The sequence below is a fragment of the Neodiprion lecontei genome, chromosome 4 (assembly GCF_021901455.1).
Source record: "Neodiprion lecontei isolate iyNeoLeco1 chromosome 4, iyNeoLeco1.1, whole genome shotgun sequence".
Lineage (NCBI taxonomy): Eukaryota > Metazoa > Arthropoda > Insecta > Hymenoptera > Diprionidae > Neodiprion > Neodiprion lecontei.
This window is the reverse complement of record NC_060263.1, coordinates 28,628,640-28,650,151: the sequence shown is the minus strand read 5'-3', so window position 1 is coordinate 28,650,151 and position 21,512 is coordinate 28,628,640. Positions and strand designations below refer to the sequence as shown.

The 21,512-nt window shown below is 38.5% G+C and overlaps 1 protein-coding gene across 4 annotated transcripts; it reads right to left on the bottom strand.

Annotated features, from left to right (window-relative positions):
- Positions 1–742: 742 nt before the first annotated feature.
- LOC107222711 (fatty acyl-CoA reductase wat) lies at positions 743–20,161 on the bottom strand. 4 transcript variants are annotated; one of them, XM_046736830.1, is made up of 10 exons: positions 20,035–20,161; positions 19,542–19,582; positions 8,521–8,846; positions 7,631–7,879; positions 7,364–7,509; positions 5,222–5,331; positions 3,720–3,915; positions 2,893–3,141; positions 1,226–1,483; positions 743–1,129 (listed from the first exon to the last, which is right to left on the bottom strand). In XM_046736830.1, the coding sequence occupies exons 3-10, from the start codon at positions 8,833–8,835 to the stop codon at positions 1,030–1,032; spliced, it is 1,623 nt and encodes a 540-aa protein (XP_046592786.1). In that variant the 5' UTR covers positions 8,836–8,846; positions 19,542–19,582; positions 20,035–20,161; the 3' UTR covers positions 743–1,029. The 4 variants fall into 4 exon arrangements, with proteins under 4 accessions (XP_046592786.1, XP_015517679.1, XP_046592787.1 ...); XM_015662193.2 differs by having other exon boundaries at positions 19,542–20,154; XM_046736831.1 differs by lacking the exons at positions 19,542–19,582; positions 20,035–20,161 and adding an exon at positions 10,763–10,901.
- Positions 20,162–21,512: the final 1,351 nt, after the last annotated feature.

The following is a 21,512-nucleotide window of genomic DNA, read 5'->3' as shown; positions in this document are numbered from 1 at the left end:
TTGCTTTAGCACGATGGTGACGACCAAATCTTTAAACGTTGCTTTGATAATCAGGGCTGCGGAATTGGAGCACTGTTCAGAACATCGACTAGAAAACACGCGCTTCGATCTTTCCGCATGTCACGTGATCGAGCATAAGGATAAGAAATTAGTGATTCTGTTCTAAATCTGATTATATTGAACATGATTCCATTAGATATCAGAGGATATGAGTTCCAGTCAATAAACATTTCATTGTAACGGCCAAATTATTGTTTGAGCCCGTGAAATTCATGACGTGTTTGAAATCGTGGCTGGTCTTTAACCCAACGCATATCTAGCGTAAAATCAATCTTTCCGAAATTCTTCTTAATTACATATCTAGGTTTCGTGACGTCAAAGAAAGATCTAAGTCATTCAATTTACTGCGAAATCATTTGATACGTATTTAAATTCATTGGAAAATTTTTGAACCTTTGTTAACTGATTGTTGAATAACCAGCATCGTCATCGTTGATCATTAATAAGCTAAAACTAACAGGTCAGGTCTACATTCTTCGGCCACCAGATTCGAGAGGTTTTCTTTCCGGTGTAAGTAAAATCTCTTTAACTTGTTTCAATCGGGTTATTAAAAATCTATAACGACGGCAAATCTTCGCAGTTTAATTACTAGAAATGAAGTATGGGTTATATCGACCCGTAGTTTTTCATTTTTGAAATTCACCATAAATTATTAGTGTGAGGTAACTCCGTTTATATTGACTTGTTTATAAAATACATTTATTGAATATAAATAACAGGTGTACACAATCGCTTACATGATAATCGAAGCGGGCAAAAGCTTATCTCTACAACCTTACGATTAATTCGATTACAAGAATTTTTAATTACAAAAAAGCTATATTTCTTTACAGTTTTATACATGGTCCTGTACCCAATGACATGGATACGGATAAATGGTAATCATCAAAGACACCGATGTAACACGCCACAATGTCTTCGACTTGTACGGTTCTTATGTAACGTTACCTAATTTATTTCAATTTTCCACTAAGCAACAACGGAAAGAACCGTAGACACTGTAAGCCACGACACTCTTAGAAACACATAGGCAAGTAACAGCTTGAAACCTTGATGAATCCAATACAATCTAAAATGGAAGACGAGTTATATTAAAAAGGACATCTTGTTGATTAAACTGATGCGATTATTATGCGATGAGAGAAACAGGGAATTGAGTACTTACTTTTGCCATCTGATTCTTGCTTGTCGGAGAGTGTCGAGGGGGTCCTTGATCAGGTATATCCGGATGCCTTTCATGTACGTTTGGAAATACGTATCCCAAACGATACTCTTTATGTCAAAGAAGAAGATCTTTCTATCTTCCGGTTCAAGCTTGCCGTGCAGCTTGTTAACCATCTCGGTTGAGAATTTCCATTCGTGGGTAGTAAAGTAGTTTAGTACCGTCATGAATTTGTGAATTTTCTTGTAAATCTTGAGTAATCTGTAACGTGATCGTTGATTGGTTCAGTACAATGATACAGGCATACCGTAAGTCTTAAAAAGGTACAAAACTTCGTCTACTTTGTATGTAGAGTGTATCATTTCGCGGGGGAAACCGTAATTGAAATTATTCGAAAAATGTAATACGGATATACTGATTACCCAAAGCTTATACATGCAAGAATGACAGAACCAGCCACCTGCTATTCAACCTTGAATTAGTTTTCGACGGTGTTAATCTGATGCACATTGTATACACCGACCCAGAAAAATATTCATAAAGTTTTCCAGGATTTGAGACCTTTTGTGTGTGCGATCTCGAAACTGAGCTTATCGATAAATCACCCGGTAGAATAACTGTTTTGCCGAAAGTTAATTTAACCGGAGGTTCTTTTATCCGAAACAGTATTTTCAGAATAGTTTGCATTCTGAGTGAACAAAGCTCAAAATCTGAAGATATAGAGAAATGAAAGTTCCGAAATTAAATATTGGGAGCGGTTAATACTTCGAACAGCTAAAAAACCAAAAAAATTATTTGTCAAAAATCAGTGTTCGGCAGGAGCAAAATTTCCATTCGTAAAATGCAGAAGGACCAGAATGTCAAAAGGACATCAAAAAAAAAAAAAAAAAACACGAGTCTGATATTTGAAAAGTCGACTTTTTCACTATTCGGTATTTTCGAAATTCAATATATTGCACTTCGTAATCTTGCTCATTCTCGTAGAAAGAACTCCGGTAAATTTATTCATACATTTTTGTGTTCTCAACTTTGATTTTTCTACAAGACAACTTGCCGTATTTACGGCCATTGTACATTTTTAACTGCTGGTAATTTGACTTTCGGGATTTCGTCTCGTCGACTTTTTGGTCTTTCGCATTTTTATACCCCACCCCTTGATATGAAGTTTAACTATTCCAGATTGCTGTACGTTTGACTAATATCTCGTCGTTATTTCACCTGTTGATATTACGTCAGCGATTATAATGTCAGGTACGTGTCCACGCTTAAGGATGCTTTGACTTTTTCTAAATGGTATTCCGTGTAGGTACACTACTGCCTTATACTAACATCACATACACGAACTCCGCGCATTTATTAAAGTCTCCGTGTTTTTCGAAGCAACGATATATTGCATACGAAAAATATTAGCATATTTCAAAAGTAAATAATACTTTTTTGACTCTTTTAAAACTCGAAGTACTGCGGCTTCTAAATTTGAAAATTATGCTGTTGTCGTGAATAATTTTACCAGCATTTAAATATAGCATTTTGTTCTTTTGCATTTAGCGACGAAGGTCTCCTACCTTTGTACTCTATCGTGTTGAAAAAAACATCGCGAATAATTATTGGCTCATTACGAGCGACATATCTGTATCTCATCGGTCACTTTAATAACCATGATGCCTTACCGCGGCTCCTTTCCAACGCATATCGTCGCCGTGTCGATCACAAGGGCTGGTAAAAGGTGAAGTACGTAGACTAGAAAGAGGTGAAAGACTTTGCTCTTCGTATTTCGGAAGCTGTAGTACCACATCGCTTTTATAGAGGGAAATGCGATCCCATACTTTTCAGACATTTCCTTCAAATCGTCCCAGGTGATGGGGTTGTCCCGGCTGCAGTAATTATAGATGGGGATTGCCGAGCCGTTTTTATTTTTTCTGCGTGATAGAAAAGATTGTTATTAAAATATTTTACTAGCGTAGAAGAGGAGTTTCAGATGATATAATATATTGCTGCTACTAAATATTTATGGAAAGACGACTCACTTCTGCATTTGCAACCAGTTTAACTCTGAAATTCAAATCATTGGTTCCACGCGTACATGTGCTGAGAGGCGGAGTGTTTAAATGTCCATTTCGTTTGCATTTATCAAAAACGAAATACACGAGTGTTACTTGGGGTAATGATTATTAAAAATCGATTCTCGTTTAAGATTTAACTGCCAAACTCGTTCAAATATAATTCGCAGCAGTTTTTTGACTCAGTCCTTGGACGGTACATCGCTTGTTGACAAATCACCAGGAAATTTTGTTTAGTGATTCGACCTTCGCCAAAAGCTACGAAAAATATTCAAATATTTGCACGGGACACGCTAGAACGATGAGATGAAATTCGAGTCTCTGGGGAGCCGGACGAATAGTTCGTTTTCATACGATGTTTCGCGTGGGTATTGCGAAAATTTGCAGTTCGCTCGAGAATTCATTTGAGGTCCCATAATTTTTTAGATATAATTTACCTTTTCATTTCGGCCACGTCCCAGGCAGCGGCTATCATCGCGTTAACAGTCATATCGCCGGGCACTACATTCGCCTGGATAGATCCGTTACAGTGCAGAGATCGAAGCAAACCTGTTCCAGCTCCAGCTGCCACCCCGGTTGGACCGTACATGTTGTCTATCCATCCCCTGATCGGTTCTTGATATGTGGAAATCACTGTAAATCATAATACTCGAATCAATATCCTGCGCTGCAGTTGCTTGAATCAAACAATTCCAGATCTAACCAGTTTTCGATTGTAAATAAAGCTTTGACGAACACTCTGCAAACCAGAATTTCAAGTTAATTGAGACCCGTTTCACAAATGTTACAGTCAAAGTTGTTCAATTAAAAAATTCATCAACCGTGAATCAACAAACGGATACAAAGATCAACGTCCGAAGTTTCGTTGGCAATCAGTAATTTTATTTAGTGAATAATTTGAATTAATTTAATCAGTCCGCCTGGTTTTTACCGTTGCGAAATCTAGATTTCAAAGCAAGCGAGACGTTTCGCCCTACTTATTGTAAATCAGAAGCTATCCTTTCTACGTATTCGATCCTACTCGAAATTCGATCCGTACATAATTCAAATCACAAGAGATCGCTCTGCAGTTACGCTCTGTGTGTGGCTTTAGATAGAGACGGAATACGATAATCCTCGAAAACTAAAGCGACGGCATAACAAAGGCTTAACTTATTCTAGAAAAAGAAGAAAATTACACTGAGAAAAATGTTATTTGTTACATAGTTATTAGCAAATTATAATAAAACGGGAACCGTTACAATTACGGTTGGCATGTTATCGGAATTACGTGAGAATATGGTAGAAGTAGTTACCTACTCAGTGTAATCATAGTTGTCGATACCAAATTTCCTGGTTACATCAAATTACCTTAATAGTCAAGAAAATGCAGTACTAGTGATAATAATTAAAAGACATGGTACCACATACTATATTACATGGTTAAAGATATAAAACTGTGTCATTTTCATTTCGTACCCATTAGCTATAATATTTGTCGGTTACGGTAAAAAATATAAATAGTGAAGCTCTGTGTAGTAACCGCGTGCAAGACTGAATCCTGTAGGACGTTCCTTTGTGACTCTAGTTATGCATAGATCGATCACACGTAGCTTGTGTTACGCGTCGGACAATTTTTTGGAGGATTCGACGTGTGCGAAGAATGAGGCGTTCGGTCCCCGTAAGATAACCTGGTATTAACTGCGCCGTCGAGGCCTGGCGACAGCAACCGCAGTTACAGCCATGCATTTATTATGCAGTTTCAACGGCGCGTGAAAAGTATAACAAGAAGTAATCATATCACTGCATATCTTGCTCCGCCGTTACCGCAGTTTATATCTAGCAAAGAACCTCGAATTTTCACTTGCACTTAACGCGGAACGATGCATTTGTTTGCGTTTGACGCGTTATGCTTTTTAATTGTTTGTAGCGCAGTTGATCGCCGTGTTGCTACACTTACCAATTGCTGGACGGAACATTCCAACGGGCAAATCTCCAGCCTCTTCCCTGATAACGTGCTCAGCAACCGCTTTTGTGTATGCATATGTGTTAGGCCATTTCCCCAGCAATCTGAAACGTAGGGAAGGGAATGTGAGCTGACAGGCTGTTTTTCATTGGAAATATAATGTGAACGGCAAGATATGCGACTCACCAGTTACGCAAGACAATTAAATTTCACTAAGTTCTGTTGACGCCTCTTTGCAAATCAAGCATATACTTAATCTAAGGTCGTCACCAGGTCAGAAAAAATGAAAATTTGATATTCAATATCCGCGAGACAATAGCTTGTTGGAATTGGTGCGTCATGAGGACTTGGGTCGTTATAAGGGGACACACCAGTGAAATTTGATTAATAGATTTACTTGAAATGTAAACTTGTGATCAATCTTTAAAAAACAAACTGTTCTATATCTGGTTTCAATTAATTATGTTTCAAATGTGTTCAGGTATTATTTGAAATGACGTCATAAAGTAGTGTTTTTCGACAAGCTCCGTACGTTGCGTTTCTTGTCGTAAAATTTATTTTACATAATATCTGGAGACATATGGAACGTAACTCATTGAAACCGGATGAAAACCACTAGTTTTGTGAAGTTCTATTATCGTTTACAATATCAAGCAAATCGTAAAATTATAGAGTTTCACCGATGTGTCCCCTTAAACTGAACGAAGAATTATTGCATAGGTTGACGTCATACGGATGATCGTGTTGAGGCTTGTTATTCGTACGTACTAAAAAGGTCTTCAACGATATCCATTCGCTTGAAAATATATTCGAGTATAATAATTTCCTCGCGTACGAGTGAATGAACTGGAATGATTCATGTAAATCTATGAAATATTTGCATTTGCACCTTTTATATATATTATTCAAACGAAGCGTGAATTCAAAAGCACACATGAATTGTTCTTTGTTATACTATTTTAGGTTTAATTGATGTATGTGTAACACATGCGAGAACATATGTTATCCCCAACGTGCCCTTATTACGTATTGTTTACCTCGATTTTACATGCATCCGCAATATTGTTCTACTCCAGATCTTCGAAGCATTTGGGTACCGAGCAATGCGCCGTGAAAAACAACATACCAATGAAAAGCAACTGATTACGGGTATTCCAATTTGACATCATATAATATACACATAGTGGCATGTCAGACCGCGTCTAGAATTTTTTTCCAGCATCATTAATATGTACGAAGCTACTTCATCTGCAAGAAAGACAAAAGCTCACGGCTGATAAAATGCCAATATGCAATCATTGCTATTTTGAAGAGTCAAACGTTTTGTGCTGAACTATAAGTAGTATTTTGCAAAAATTACTATCGACATAAATCGCTGTTGTGTGAATCATTCTTGGCAGCGACAAGGTGGTAACTCGTGCGTCGTCGGTGTTGTTTGAGACTCTGCAGTGGACTATTAAATCGAATCTGAATTTCAATTCCAGTACGCAAATCTTATAATCGTTCTCTTTTCCGTGTGCTGGACAGCGGAAATTCTACAGTATCGGCGTTGAAACCGAAACAACGTCGTCGAGTCCCTGTAACCATCCGATTCTTGAGTTTTTTCTTTAATTGCGTCGAATCTTTGTCTTTTATTTGCGCATATTACACATTCGATACACGCGATTCTATCCTGAGTCTATAGTGTTTTACATGTAAAGAAACTGGTATGGTAAACCGTGGAATGTTGAACTCGCGTAAACGATACGTACATTAAAATCCTTAGAATTTTCTTGGCATGCGCAAGAAGTGAAGTTTGTCGTTGAGGAAGGTTTCATAAACCAAGCCAAGCCTCGAAAGGTACGTGTTTACAGGGACGCGTTAACGTATCCAGTTTCAATAGCTACACTACGTGTTGCTCGTATGTGTACTTTAACATCTTCTCGCACTGCTATGTACGGGAAACAAACACCATCGTTTATACGAGCGACCGTAGGTATACTATTCAAATCGCCTTGAGTACCAAATTATTCATCGTCAACTTCAGTCTGACTGCATGCGCAAACTGCAGATGTAGGCTTCGCAAACACGTTGCCGCATAGTTTGTCCTCATTTAAGAAAAGAAGAAAAAAAGCTTGTCTAACCGATGATACTCACTCTGGTGTGATTTCGTCGAGGAATTTCTCATTTACGCAGTCAACCAACGTAAGAAGCTTCTTGTATTCTATCGGGGGGTCGTAGAATTTCTCGTCTATTTGTTCCTGCGGGCAGTTTGCGTATGCCGTCGACACGTGTAGGATGGACTGAAATCAAATTGCGTCGTATTAGGAACCTGATCGGGGCATTTATTGGAATCTGTAGGTTTAGCGAACGGTAGCCCGGAAATGAAGGGATGTCAATCGTTAGTTCACAAAACCGAATCACCTTGAGCTTGGGCATTTCCTTGCAAAGCTCCAGTATGTCCTTCGGTGCTTGAACGTTGATGGCGACGGCGAGTTTTAATTTTTCGTCAAACCTGACCGTGGCAGCTCCGTGGAATACAACAGAGACTTCTCTGGTGATGGTCGATCTGTCAATCGGTGTCAGTCCGAGTCCAGGAGCATTGCAGTCGCCCGCTACGGGGACAATTTGGTGACGGAATTTGGGCACTTCTTCCTTGAGCCGCTCAAAAAGCTGGTGAACCAAAATTTAAACTCATTAGGAGATCGAGTTATGCTATACGCGTTTACGGCGTGGCAAGCATGATGGAATGAAGAGATGTGCGAGTTGCGAGCAAGAGATTGATGAATCTTAATATCTTTCTATTCAGTTTCATTTTAAGTTGTGCGGTACTTCGGCCTGCTACTGGCTTCAGACGTTACATGAGAGAAAAAAAAAAAAATTGAAAAAGTGTTTTTGTAGCCTCTCTGCCTTTGTAGCTTCGACTCCTTGACAGGCATAGCGAATCGACTGTCCGAGTTTTAAACTTGACTAATTGCGCACCCATTGAGATAATCAATCACTAACCACATGCGCATTCACACACATGCCGATCACACGGCTCTGAGATTGTATCTTTAAATCAGTTATAACGGATAATAGGAGGAACGAAGTGTTCACACATGTGAAAGACTGTGAAGTCTTGTCACGGAAGTATTACCGACGGCTTTGAGTACCTAGATGCTTAACATAGATAATTAAACTTGAACTCAGTTGGCTATAGCAGACAAACAGCTGCAAGCGAGTTAGCAAACTCCGCTAGAGAATTGCGCCGTCTCAACAATCTCTTAACTCCCGGAATATTTGCTCAAGTAATATACGTATTCTGCGTTTACCGGATCGTCAAAGATTTCTTCGGCTCTTTGGTGCACATCCTTTCCCTTCTTCGCGCGAACGAGGAGGTAGATCGAAACGATCCCGGGGCATTTTCGCAGCAGTTTGTCGATCAGCAGTTTGCCCAGGAATCCTGTGCCTCCGGTGATGAAGATACTCTGCCCTGTATAGAACTCTTGAAGCGTGGTTAATTTCGTTGGAGGAACTGACATCTCGACTGGCTTTGACGGAAAATCCGCCGGGGTGTCCGGCGTCGATCCGCAGTTATCGGCCACCACCACTTCTTGTCCACCGGATTCCATCAAAACTTCCACCATTATCAAACGCTCTGTGAAACGAAAAATTCCATTCATTAGGATAAGGGGCTAATTTGACATTTCGTTCAATCTGTTACGTGAAGCGAATGGTATGATACATTTATGGTAGAAGTCACTTGTCCTTCATTTTCGAGAATAAACAATGCAACGATTTTCAGTCATGCCGAGTAAATATTTTTTCGAGCTGCGGTTATTTACCCATTACAGCGCGACACAAAACGAACCCGTGACTTTGACTGGCGCTCTGCATTCTCATCAGAGATGCATGCTGTCACATATTTTGATACTTTCGCTACGTACGTGGAAGTCATAGCAGCTGTTTTACATGCGAAATTAACAATATTGCGATCGACCTCTGCCCAGAATGAGGAAAGGTCGGAAAAAACAAAATCACGTTGTACGTGTCTCCGTTTTTATGGCCAGCGGCACGTGGTTTCGAGTGTACTTGATTCGTCCAAGTTGTAAAAAGATAATTCTCAACCGGATGGGCGGTAAAAAGTAATTGGAGAAGAACTGCTGATGGACAGCAAAGATTTTTCTCCTACAACCGTTGTATCATTACGAGGATGTTTTGGCACGACGGGAAAAATTTGTTCTCTCAATTTACAAGAGTACAGGCATTCTAGCACATTGGCATTACGATTAGCACTTGCAAATTCCGCAAGTTGGTACTTTATCTACGTGTTTTTTGTCAAAGTTTTACTGGGAACTGGTTTTCGCAATGTCACAATATATCCGATAGTATGTAAATTTGCGATAATATGAAGTTACGCGGTAAAAATATGTTCGCAAGCGTTTTGTCTAGATCTGACAAAATTGTGTTCAAATATAAATTTTCGTGATACATGTATGTACTCGAACATATTCAAGTGACTGTTTTGATAAATGGAAAAATGGCTGTGTAGGAAAATTGGTCAACCACAATCAACGCAAACTTCCCACAACAGACAGCATCGTCTACTCTTACTGTCCATGTGACACATGTCGAAGCGAAGCGTACCGAATCGCATCATGAGTTGGGTAAGTTTTCTTGGCCCATTGGAGACGACACGACCGTTCCTGATTACGATTCGTCGCATGATCGAATGTCGAAACGACTTCTGCGCCATATATTACAATCTAAATCGTATAACGTACTGCGCGATTTGGTCGATCATGCGGGGCCGAAACGCGAATGTCTAAAACACAATGTGACCACTTGTCGAGGGTCGCGTTACTCTGATAATCACATCATAAATATCAACCGATTGCAGACCTCGCGGTGTGTTTGCCGAGATACTTCCGGATCGATTTTGACAAGATTTACTGCGAAGCATCCGCTCACGTGATCTTCAATTTCGAATTGACGGATAATCTTACACGCTGACGATTAATATTTACTTACATACTTGCTGATGACAAAAAAACTTATCGACCCGCGTCTATTAGCCAGAAGATGGAGTCAATTCGTCATTGCAAAATTCGGTAGTTGCTTGTATCGATAATTATCCTGTACCTGTTTCCTTTCCTTGAATTATCTTCGGGACAAGTGCCGAACGGTTATTAATTATTCTTTCCTTGTGTCGCGTTCTTTTCACCTTACTATAACGCGATCGAAATTCTGTGAACAATGACGACCAAATGTTACGAATAGATTTTCCTGTAATGCTGTCAGTATCGCAGTATCTTTATTTTTCCCTGTCATATATATTCCGCTTTTTTTATGTTTTACGCCCCCTCTACGTCACTGTATGTACAAGATGCACAAAACGTGCCAGCGGATGGGAACAGAGACCAGAATGAAAACACCGAACCTTTTTCCACACTTGACACGTTACTCGTAATAAAATTTTATTCTCCCTCACCGAGGTGAAATGTGAATAAAAAAACGCAGAGCGAATACCGAAGATGTGGGAATGATTTGAAAATTAAAAAAGAAGTCGAATACTTTTTCAACTCGCGTGTGTTGGACGGGCGCTCCGCGTAGTCTAGCCTCGGCGGCTCCGGGTTTAAAACTCAATTGCCTATAGCCGTGCGAGGCTGTATGTATAAAACTACACAATAGATATCGACTGTTGCGAGGAGCTTCGTACTTGCCGACGTGAAACACCGCAAGGAGTGAAAGTTGATCGTGAACTTCAGGTGCTCCCGCTTAAAAGCAAAACGCCACCTCTTTTCCGATTGGTGGGCGTTAGATGAATGTGACACACCAGCGACGCGCCAATTAGATGCACCTATCGGTTCTGAATTTGGAAAATTTCTTGTTCGGAAATAAATTTGATAGAACGAAAGGAAGAAAGAGAAAGATATGCAAAAAAAAAAATAAATAAATGGAAAGATTTTACTAAGCAATCGACGCCTCGCGGCGAAAGTTTGACCGAGGTTATTCGCGTGCAGTGGGATTGCTTGCGATTATTTTTTATTTATTTCTTTTTTCTCTCTCTTCTACTTCCCATACCAAATATTGTCGGTGCGCGGTATAATTTTCGCTTGTCCGTATACAAAGTTTCCAAAGTCCAAGGCATAATCGTCTCTCCTCCGCGCCTGACACTCTGTCTTCGATAACTTGTGCTAATTGTAATTTCTTGTCACGCGCACGATGTGTGGTAAATCTGCGCAAACTGCACGCCCTAATTGCGTTTAGCCTTCCCAATTACGCGTAGCTTTAGCTGATTTCAATGTTGCTACGTTATTCAGTAAATTAGTCGAATACAAGTTGATCCGAAATGTTTACCAAATTCATTTCGATATTTATACTTGGCACGAGGTTGTCCATGGAATTTGAATTTGATTACGTATAGATTTCAAGGAAAAGATATTTCTGTTGATTATCTGCGTGATCTTACCAATCAACCAAATCGGATGTACGATACCTATTTATTCGGAGAGATTTATAACATTGAAAATGGAGGCCGGACTTGAAACTTCTAAAATAATGCGGCCTTAAGATACAGAATTGTTACGAAACCATCAATTTTACTTCACAGATTTTTGTAACAATCGCCGACTGTGGTTGAGCCACAATTGGAGGGTCTCGTTATAAAATTTGCATATTTATCTTTGTTCCTCAATAATTTTGAGCACTTGAGCTATCTCTGTATTCCATGTTTTCGCTATATAATAACGTAACAATCTGCATGTCGTATGTATGGGAATGTGATAACAAATCGAAAGAGAAAATAACAAGTTAAAAAATTATGTACAAGGTTAAAGAAATACGAAGAAAATTACAATCACCTGTAAATATCACAGAAAATCGTAAAAATCGCATTAAGCTTGACGATTAACGCATATGTAATCTTGACGTTAATAGCGCAATACGCCAGTAAAAGCTGAGTGCTTATTGAACCTATACTGATATAATGAATAGGGTGATCTGTGCGGGTTATCACTTAATGTCATCCAGAGAAATTCTACTTCTGCTTTGTCATTTCCGAGGACATTCCATATGCGCCCTATTGGCCACCTTGGTGTCAATTATACATTGTACTTATTTGGACTTCTACAGCTCATGAATTCTAAGGATAATTGTAGAGCGGAAAGTGAGCAAAACACACAATGACCATGTTGCGCGTCATCATTAATGGGTTACTAATCAAGTATATTTTATTCGTGATTAACATAACTTGTTTTAAATACGGGTAGGTTATGTAAGTGTAGGCAAAGCATGCAATCAACATCATCGGAGCGAGTGCCGATGATTCGTGCAGTCTATACCGACGTCAATCGTACGGTTGAACCTACATGTTTATCCCCGATTAATATACAGGAAAAATATTTAAATTATATGTGATACCAACATGTGCTCAATCGTATGACACGGAAATAACGTTTTTGAAGCAGGTTTGGTATATACTATTGATAAGGTTGACGTTCGTAACATCCGTCTAATGATGCATTTTCGAAAAAAACCGTTATTTTAGAATTAAAGAATCGTCTGAAATTGAGTAAGCTCACTAACGAAGCAAAAGATAGTGACGTGTACTTCAGAAATTGAACTGCTTTGACATCACACTAAAATTGCCAGACGGTGAATTTTTTTCAACGTTTCGTTAACAATAAGTCAACGTTACTAACTTCAATGTTTATTATTACAGTACGGTCGGCACGATCCCTGAATTGGGTTGGAGTCATTTCATTTCATTACTGGTCAGGAAGAATCGACGTCTGGTGCAAATATCTGCAAGGACTTTTTGGTACCACGTTCTACTCATGACGGTAAGATTATACATCTTTATCTTGATCGAAAATTATTCGAATCTCGCTATCCGATTATTTTGGTTACCTATAAACAACCAGTAGTCATTGTGTTTCCACATTTTTTTTCAAACCAACGTCATCGGTATAATTGTCATGCTATTTGCAATTACGCATGCATTTAATCTACCGGTGGAAAATTAACAAGATCGAACGAAGACTGGGGAGGGGAGAAGCGGACGAAAAAAAAAAAATTAATAAGCAAATTAAAACAATCATGTACTATTGTTCTGCATGAGACGTAGTAAACTACTGTTCGATCAAAACTGTCTGACTTGGAAATTTTCATGCGGATGACAATGGCAATATTGTAGTTCGTTAGAACTAATGTCATTGAAAATTATGCATAACATACCGATATTCTTTTAAATATGCCAATGTGATAAGTTATCGGCTGCTGACGCTGAAATTATTATAATCCCAATAACCGACGTTGATATATGTTCACCTACCCGTTGGCTCACTTGACATTATAGATATTTAGGAAGGCCGGGTGCTCGTTATTTATATCGTATGCTCGTGCATACATCCATCGGTCGGTGTTGTGTCCTCGTATCTTGCGACGTTTGAAACATGTTCTAATTTGATTGTCGAATTGTTGTCGATTTTGATGATCGCATATCAATGCAATAATCGTATTTTTATCACTGTTAATTCATTTCAATTTTACCACAATGTCATCTTCTCTCTAGCATTGAAATCGATATGGGATAATATTTCGTCCAAGGTTGCTCATGGTGACCTAGAACCCTTGGCCCTGGGGCATTTCCTGTTTGTATGTACTGGATTAGTCGCGGCATATGAATACGGATCCTTTCATTTACAGCTCCCAAATATTCGAACTGGTTCCTAATTGTACTTTGGCCTGTCTAGACACAAGAATCCAAGGTTTCGATGCAAAACACAATGACTAATAAATTGTAACGACTGGATCTCTCTGGGATGAAATTCATCGAAAACATTTTCGGATTACCATAATATTTTTTGCTGATTACGTGGCTATTCGTGGTAATTAAAATTCTATGCGTCATTTGTAATTACCAGTGCTCCGCACCCGTGACGTCGCGATAATCTACTGATTTCGACAAATACATTATATTCACATTTTATGGGATTAAAACGTGGTCTAATTAACAAGCATAACGCGTCATTGATCGAGGTTATTGCAAATAACCATCCACGTCCGGAGAAGTAAATGAAACATCGACAAGTTACCGGTTATTGCGCATGAGAACGTGTATTCTTCCATTACGTAATCGGTTTTTTTGAAATGTTTTTTTTTTTGTTCAATTGATACACGCGAAGTAAGGATTGAATCGCTTACGAACGAGTACGCTCACGGTGCAGATTTTGCCATCAAAGGTTACTAACGACATCGAGAAAATGTATAAACCCAACTTCTCGCTTGGACTTAGCTCCGTTACATTTCAGTAAAGAAACTTCATGGCAACACCTAATGTTGGATCTAATGTGCTTGGATCGTTCGTTGAACGAATTTTTTCTTTTTAATTCGTTACTCAAAATATTTTTCTTGCATATGGTTGAATTTATAGGGAATGTTCATAAATCAGAAAGTGAATATAACATTTTTCACCCTAAAAATCGGTGAGCAATTATGGAAAAGTATGAGTAATGCACAAACGATTCGACTATCCCGAATCAAATATTCATTTTTGGGTTTCTAGTCGTAATACGCGATATGGGAAATGAAATCAGATATTTGAAATAATGTTAGCGCTTGATTAATGTACGGTACGCTAAACGAATTCACATCGCATCGTGTGACAAAAATATTGCGCACGTATCAATTTACTTCCTTTAACCAAATTAGTATCTGTAGTCACCTAAGTATGCAAACTAGTTTCTAAATATTTATCGGTGGTTTGTATATACCGGTGAGTTTATGACGCCTGTGTCATGTTTGAGGAGTCTGTTTTTGATTTGTATATTAGGTACGCATTATTTAAATTCAATTGAATTTTGCCAAAGTTTTTTGACAGACTTACCATTAGATGAATATTACAGGCGGCTTACTAGAAATTTTATAAATTACTCGGGACGTATTTTCCCATAGTGTTTCTCTTACGATTAATTCACCACCTGTTATTCGATAGATTTCATGATCGATCAACGGTTTGCTTTCAAGGTTAATTCTGTCGCCAGTGCTCAGGTAAACCAATATCCATCCGATTGCAGAAGATAAATTTTTCGCGTTTGACAAATATCATTTCTCAGGCTCTGTTCAACTTCTATGCCGATGGCTTTGAAACATAACGATCTTGACACCAAAAACACCCTACGCACATCCCAGATAATTTCACGAGGAAGGCATTACGCAAGACACTTGGACAGAAAAAACACGCTGATAATTATTCCGTTAGTGAATTTTTGACGTTATGCTATTTCGTTTCAACGTGAACCTCAACTTCACGTCAGAGGCGCTTGATAAATGACAGTCATTCAGACAACTAATTATTCAAATTTTTTAATCCAAGAAACGCACTTCGTTCAGATAGTTTTTTAGTCCCTGTTATTTACATTTCATTCATTCGTGATCCTTACAATTTATTGAAGGAGACATACATATTTTGTGGGTATAATTTATTGTTAGACACAAATAAATAGTTCGAGGTTCTGCGTCATCCATAATTCATACGACGGGTTATTACTTTAAACAGAAAATGCACGCATATTCAAAGTATTGATTCCGGTGAAACGCTTGCTGTATTTACTTCCTATCGTCAATCCTGGATTTCACACGCTTGCTCATATCAGTTCAAAGTGTGTGCGCCCAAACAGGGCGGAAGTCGCGTATGAAATCACCACAGGCTGTCCTCTGGCCTCGAATATCTGAGCCACACCTTGTCCAATATTCACTACGAATGTAATCCTATCTCCGTGACGTACAATGTGTATACAGCGGACAGTGTTACTTGTCTCAAATTCTTTTGCATGAATTCAGGTATACGTCACATCAGTCAGTGTTAAGTGCCAGAGTCCACTGCTCGTGACATTGCGATTCGTGCAATTATTCCTGGTGCCTAATGAATTTATCAATCGATCTGACAAGTAGCAAGTCATGATGTTTGTAAGTACGGAACGTGGCAGCTGATCAGCCTCGTATTTAATGTCTCGCGTCTACATTCCGCGTCGAACCGTTCTTGGACAAGGGTAACGCAGCGATCAAGATGATAGATTGACGGAGAATCCGTGATTTTCGAAGGGTGTGAAACGAGAGGGTAGTTATACTTGTGAAAATGATGCCCCGCATGTCTGTGCCGTTGCGCAACGTAAAACATATGCATTGGCCGTGAGAACATATTGAATGAGCAGATTTTAACCACTAATTGTTATTCTCTTCAGCTTAACGTTTAATTATGCCAATATTGACGGTTCTTTTTCTTCTTACTGAACACTTTGTAATTGTAATTTGACAATTATTTCACGAGACATTGGCAGAGATCAAGATCTTCCGTATCCCTCTCGAACATGTTTTACGTTTGTATTTGTATTTGAACGACACCACTACGCGCGTCGTAACATCAATCTAAGAAGTGGGCAGGATGGACATTAATGTTATTATTATAAATGTTAGTTATGCGAATTATGTTGCTCGTCGTTTGTTGCTAATATTCTTACAGTGTAACTTATATCAAGAAATTCACATTCTGCAGATGAGCTCCTTGAAAATCAGTCAGTAAAGAACAAAAATTCTTTTCCAATACATGTTTGGATAGTTCGGTTTCCGAAGTCTGTGAAGCTTGCGTAGGTGTCCCATTTCCTAACCGTGTAATAAAATAACGCTCGCGCACACACGCAATTGAAACGCTATATTTTACACACGACTTTTTTTTTGCGCATGCGCGTTTTCAAACAACTCAATTTTGCGCACTGCGTCGTTTAGGGTAAATTGTTTAATACCAATTTTATGCGTTTTTAGAGATACCTTCGGTGCTTCTCAAATCAGAATTTCTTTCACAGGTGTTGGAAAAAATAGTGTGTCGATCGGCGATGTCTGACTCGTATTATTACAGCCTGCAAACTTCACATTTGTCAGAAATCATCCACCTTCCACAATTGTAACACAATACGAGGGGCGTTCAAAAAGTAACGCGAATTTTGTAATTTCGCGTGTTGTATCAGTCCGATTCGAGCGATTTTTTCGTTGTTGTGTTGGTATACTTGTCTGAAAAGTTGCTGTGGTGTGTCAGCTATATTGGATATTCAGTCTATTGTCAGCTGTCAAAAAGGTTACGTGTGGATTGGTAGGATTGGCGATTTTGAAAATGGCACAGAGAATTTAAATTAAATTTTCCTATATAACAATGGAGTAAAGTGCAGCAAAGTTTTAGGAATGTTAAATATTGCTTTTGGTGATTGTGATTCGGCGATCATTCATAATCACTTCACTTTTTCCACGTCTTCGTCGGGTCATGATGGGCTGGGGCGTCCAGGACGCTCGTCGGTTGGGGTACAAAAATGCGAAAGTCATTCGGAATACCGACTGTTCTGAAATAGTATATTGTGATTCCAGTGCGGGAAGTTGGCGATTCCTGTTGAGTGCGAAGTTTGTGGTTCACGAGCCGAAGGCGAGTGCAGCAATTCACACGAGTCAGAAATCGCAAACCCGCAATCGTGACACGCGATAATTTTTGTAGCACCTGTAATAGGAAGTTCGACTCCAGAATATTGTGAATCTAAAATTGTAGTCTAACCCGAACGTAGACCCGGTACTGCAACACAACGGACGCGATCCTAATCACGAGTCATCACGTCAGATGGCGCTAATTTCAGCGGTTTAGCTCAGAAAACAGTTAGGAAAATATCATTTTCTAACAGTTGTGTAATATTTCCTAACAGTTTCTGAACTGTGGGGAATCGGATACTTCGCACACCCGCCACAGCACGCAAAGTCAAACTTTCCGTGCCGGTGTTAAAAAAACACTTTTCCGGATAAGAGAGCGTTCGGTTAAATGAACTTTCGGGAAACCAGTTATTCTAATGGTGATTTATCGAAAATCCCAACTTTAGTACGCCGATCGTTCGTTGTTTTAAAATTCGTATTTAGAAAATTCATCTTCAACGTCTTCACGGGCATCTTGGCAACGATTATACTCGTACTGCTTGAAAAACCTCGTTTTACTCATAGCAGACTCACCGAAAATAATATTTAACATTTCTAAAACTTTGCCGCACTTTATTTCACTCTTATAGGAATATTTAATACACATTCTTTGATCCATTTTCAAAATCGCCTATCCTACCGAAACACATGTAACCTTTTTGACTTCTGACAATAGACGAAATACCCAGTAGGTATCGCTAACACAGTACAGCGACCTTTTTGACAAGTGTACCAACACAGCAATGAAAAAATCGCGTGAATCGGATTAATACAACACGCGAAATTACCAAATTCCCGTTATTTTCTAAACATCCCTCGTATACTACTATGGAACTCGTCAAAATGTTTGTCCAGACAACTTTCGTGCTACAAATTGATTCAAATTTCGTTCCAACGACGTAATTTAAGTCGAAAAAATAAGTTGCAAGGTTTAATAGTCAATTTTCTGTTGTTGGACTCAAAATTTTTCCAGTATTTATAACCAGAATCAAACTTAACGCACGGAACCGACGAAACATGGATTTCAGTTTCGCTAACACGCATAATACTTTCTTGATATTCAGGGAGGGAAATTTTGCAAGAAAATGCCGAATATTATGAATTAGATGAAAAAGTGTTAGTACCACAAGGTTTGGGAGTTGAGCAAATTATGTGTCTGGAAATTTTCGGCTACACTCGTGTTGGTAATATAGACACCCGGAAATCGTATTGGTCTGACAATCAACATATTGTTAACATATTCGTCTTACTACAATCGTGTATTTAGAACCACGGTAATGGATACCGAGGTTATAGGCCAGACCTGTGATGCTTATTGTAATTTGTCAAATGTGTGTCGTATAAACGATGAATTCGGAGACGTTACGCGTTTTGATAATAATATACATGCTGAATTACCAAAACATTTCGTTCACCTTATACGATTCACTTTCAATTCTGTCAAAAAAATTCCATTCATTCAAGCCGTTGAGTTTCATTAATGAAATATATTTGCCTTTCGTACAGCATTAATAGACGGAATACTAAAAAGAAAGAAACACGGGTTTGCTCGCCAATAAAACGAAAACAGAACATTTTTATTAAGGGTCGATATATCCAATGTGTTGAGAAATTACATCAGTTTAGCAGAAAACACTTGACCAATTATAATTGCAACAAATTGTTGATCGTGGAAATTTTGTACTCATAACGTTTCCAACAATTTGAAACGATTCACTGATGGATATATTTTTTGATTGTGTGGATGAGTGGTACGTGCGGTTAAAATTGGGGAAACATGTACACTGAAGTACGAGGAACATCGTTCTAAGTAGTCGAACTGAATTTGAATTAAAATTTTACTCACCTAAAATTGAAGTCCCGAGTAAACCAGGAAGCCCACGAGAGCTGAAAATGTTTTCACTAGTGTTTGCGGATACTCTCTTAGCACTTCTTCTAATTTATATGTAAATGCTTTCAGTCTAAGCAAAGATTGTTCGATTTTCTGCGACGCGATTTACTCGTACCAATACACTGTTAAAAATTTTCGTAGAGAGTTTGCGAATTCGAAGTTCGTACGGGATTTTGGAAACCTTGACGGAAGAGAGAAGAGTTCACAAAAATTTACACGAACTTCACTCGGAATAAGAAAATTTGCACGATGTTCACACGATTTGATGAAAATTATCGGATTTGCACAAGAACGTGTGAAAATGTATAGCGAAACTACTAGGAATTTCTAAAAGTAGAGCCGAATAACAAAAAGGCGATATTTGCGTCTCCGGTAGGTGGTATACAAGTTATTATATATTACTCTGCAGTCGACTTAGGTACGAGTTTTCTCACGATTTGCTGCATACTTATTAGCGCACAACCGCTACCAAAGCGATTCGTGATCTTGAGCTGCCACTTCAAGAATGACGATCACTCAAGAAGCTCTTCGCAAAGATGAGAGCGAGCTTGGTCTGCTGGAGGCTCTGCAGAACTTGCGTTGAAATGACAGCGCGGCAGCGGGACCGAAAGCGGATGCGAATGGAGGGGATGCCTAGGCGTCTGGATCTACTCCTCTTTTTCACACTTTTTTTTATTCTCCTTAATAGAATAAACAAATTTTTAACCACGATGAGTTCCTGCGAAGTTCAGTTTCTTTTTCATGAATATTAGAACCGTCGGTGGTGATACTTGCGTTAAATTATGTTACCTTAGCTATTCCTTATATGTATTCGTTACAATCTGACGATGCTGATATCATAAATTGTATTTCATTTACATGCAGACTTTGAAAAACTTACGTAATTCCGGAGAGGCCGGATGCAAAGGTAATATAATGTGGCAATCATGGTGAATGAATGATAGAGGACGGTTTGTGTAGAAATCCTTTGTCAGAGTTTACTTCTACACAGACCGTTCCTACCCTGGTCGTTTCTATAATAGAATAATTCTACGTTGCCTGGTTAGAATAAGTTGAAACTTATTCGTCCGGAAATAACATTTAAGTAAAAAGAAGAGAAGTTATATTACCGTAGGATGACTGATACATGTTAATTTTCTAGAGCCGGAAGTTTGTCTATGGCAAATAATTATAAGGAACAATCATTAAAGTAAATAATGTGAACCACCGTGAGACCTATAATTCAATTAATTATGCGCTTCGTCGTCAAGACGTTGACGCCTGAGGAACTAAACCTGTCTAAAAAATATTGTAGTAACTTCCTTGCCCGATATTTCTGTGGCTATTTGTTGTATAAATATTTTGTCTCCATTGAAATTTCCCTGATTATGTATCACAAAATTTTAAGTCGGTTGAACTTTGGAATTGGTAACTAGATGAAAGTCCTCGCATCTAGTCGGAGAGCTGGTGACGAATTTGAGGAGGGTATTTTAGGCAGTTTGAAATTAAAAAAAGGTACTATATCCATGCCAGTGAGTCTGGGAGAGCGTTTGCGGTTATTTCGCTACTGCACAGCATACGAGATTAGCAGAATATTAATTCCAAAAAATATTCTTCAACCACTTTGGATGTTTTGAGATTTTTTGATTCAGCATTTAAAAATTGATTGCTAAACAAATCTTTTCGTCAACAACGCCTGCCCTTTCTATAGAGCGAATATATCTGTTTAGATATTTTATATGAATCTGACGTCAGTTAGGTAATATTAAAAATTGTCTTCAACTATGTGAATTAATATTGTCTGAATTAAAGTCACGTATGAAACAAAAATTAGTTTGAATAATTTAAAATTTACAGAAATAAATTGCTTTGTTTGGAAATATAAATTTTTCGAATGATTTTCATTAACAAATTTATAGGTTTTTTTTAGAAAAAAATGATGAAATA

Coding starts and splice junctions, on each gene's coding strand:
- LOC107222711 (XM_046736830.1), bottom strand. CDS start 8,835: ATGGTGGAAGTTTTGATGGAATCCGGTGGACAAGAAGTGGTGGTGGCC. Junction 5,332..7,363: donor CTCGACGAAATCACACCAGA/GTGAGTATCATC, acceptor CCTACGTTTCAG/ATTGCTGGGGAAATGGCCTA. Junction 1,130..1,225: donor GCAAGAATCAGATGGCAAAA/GTAAGTACTCAA, acceptor CTTCCATTTTAG/ATTGTATTGGATTCATCAAG.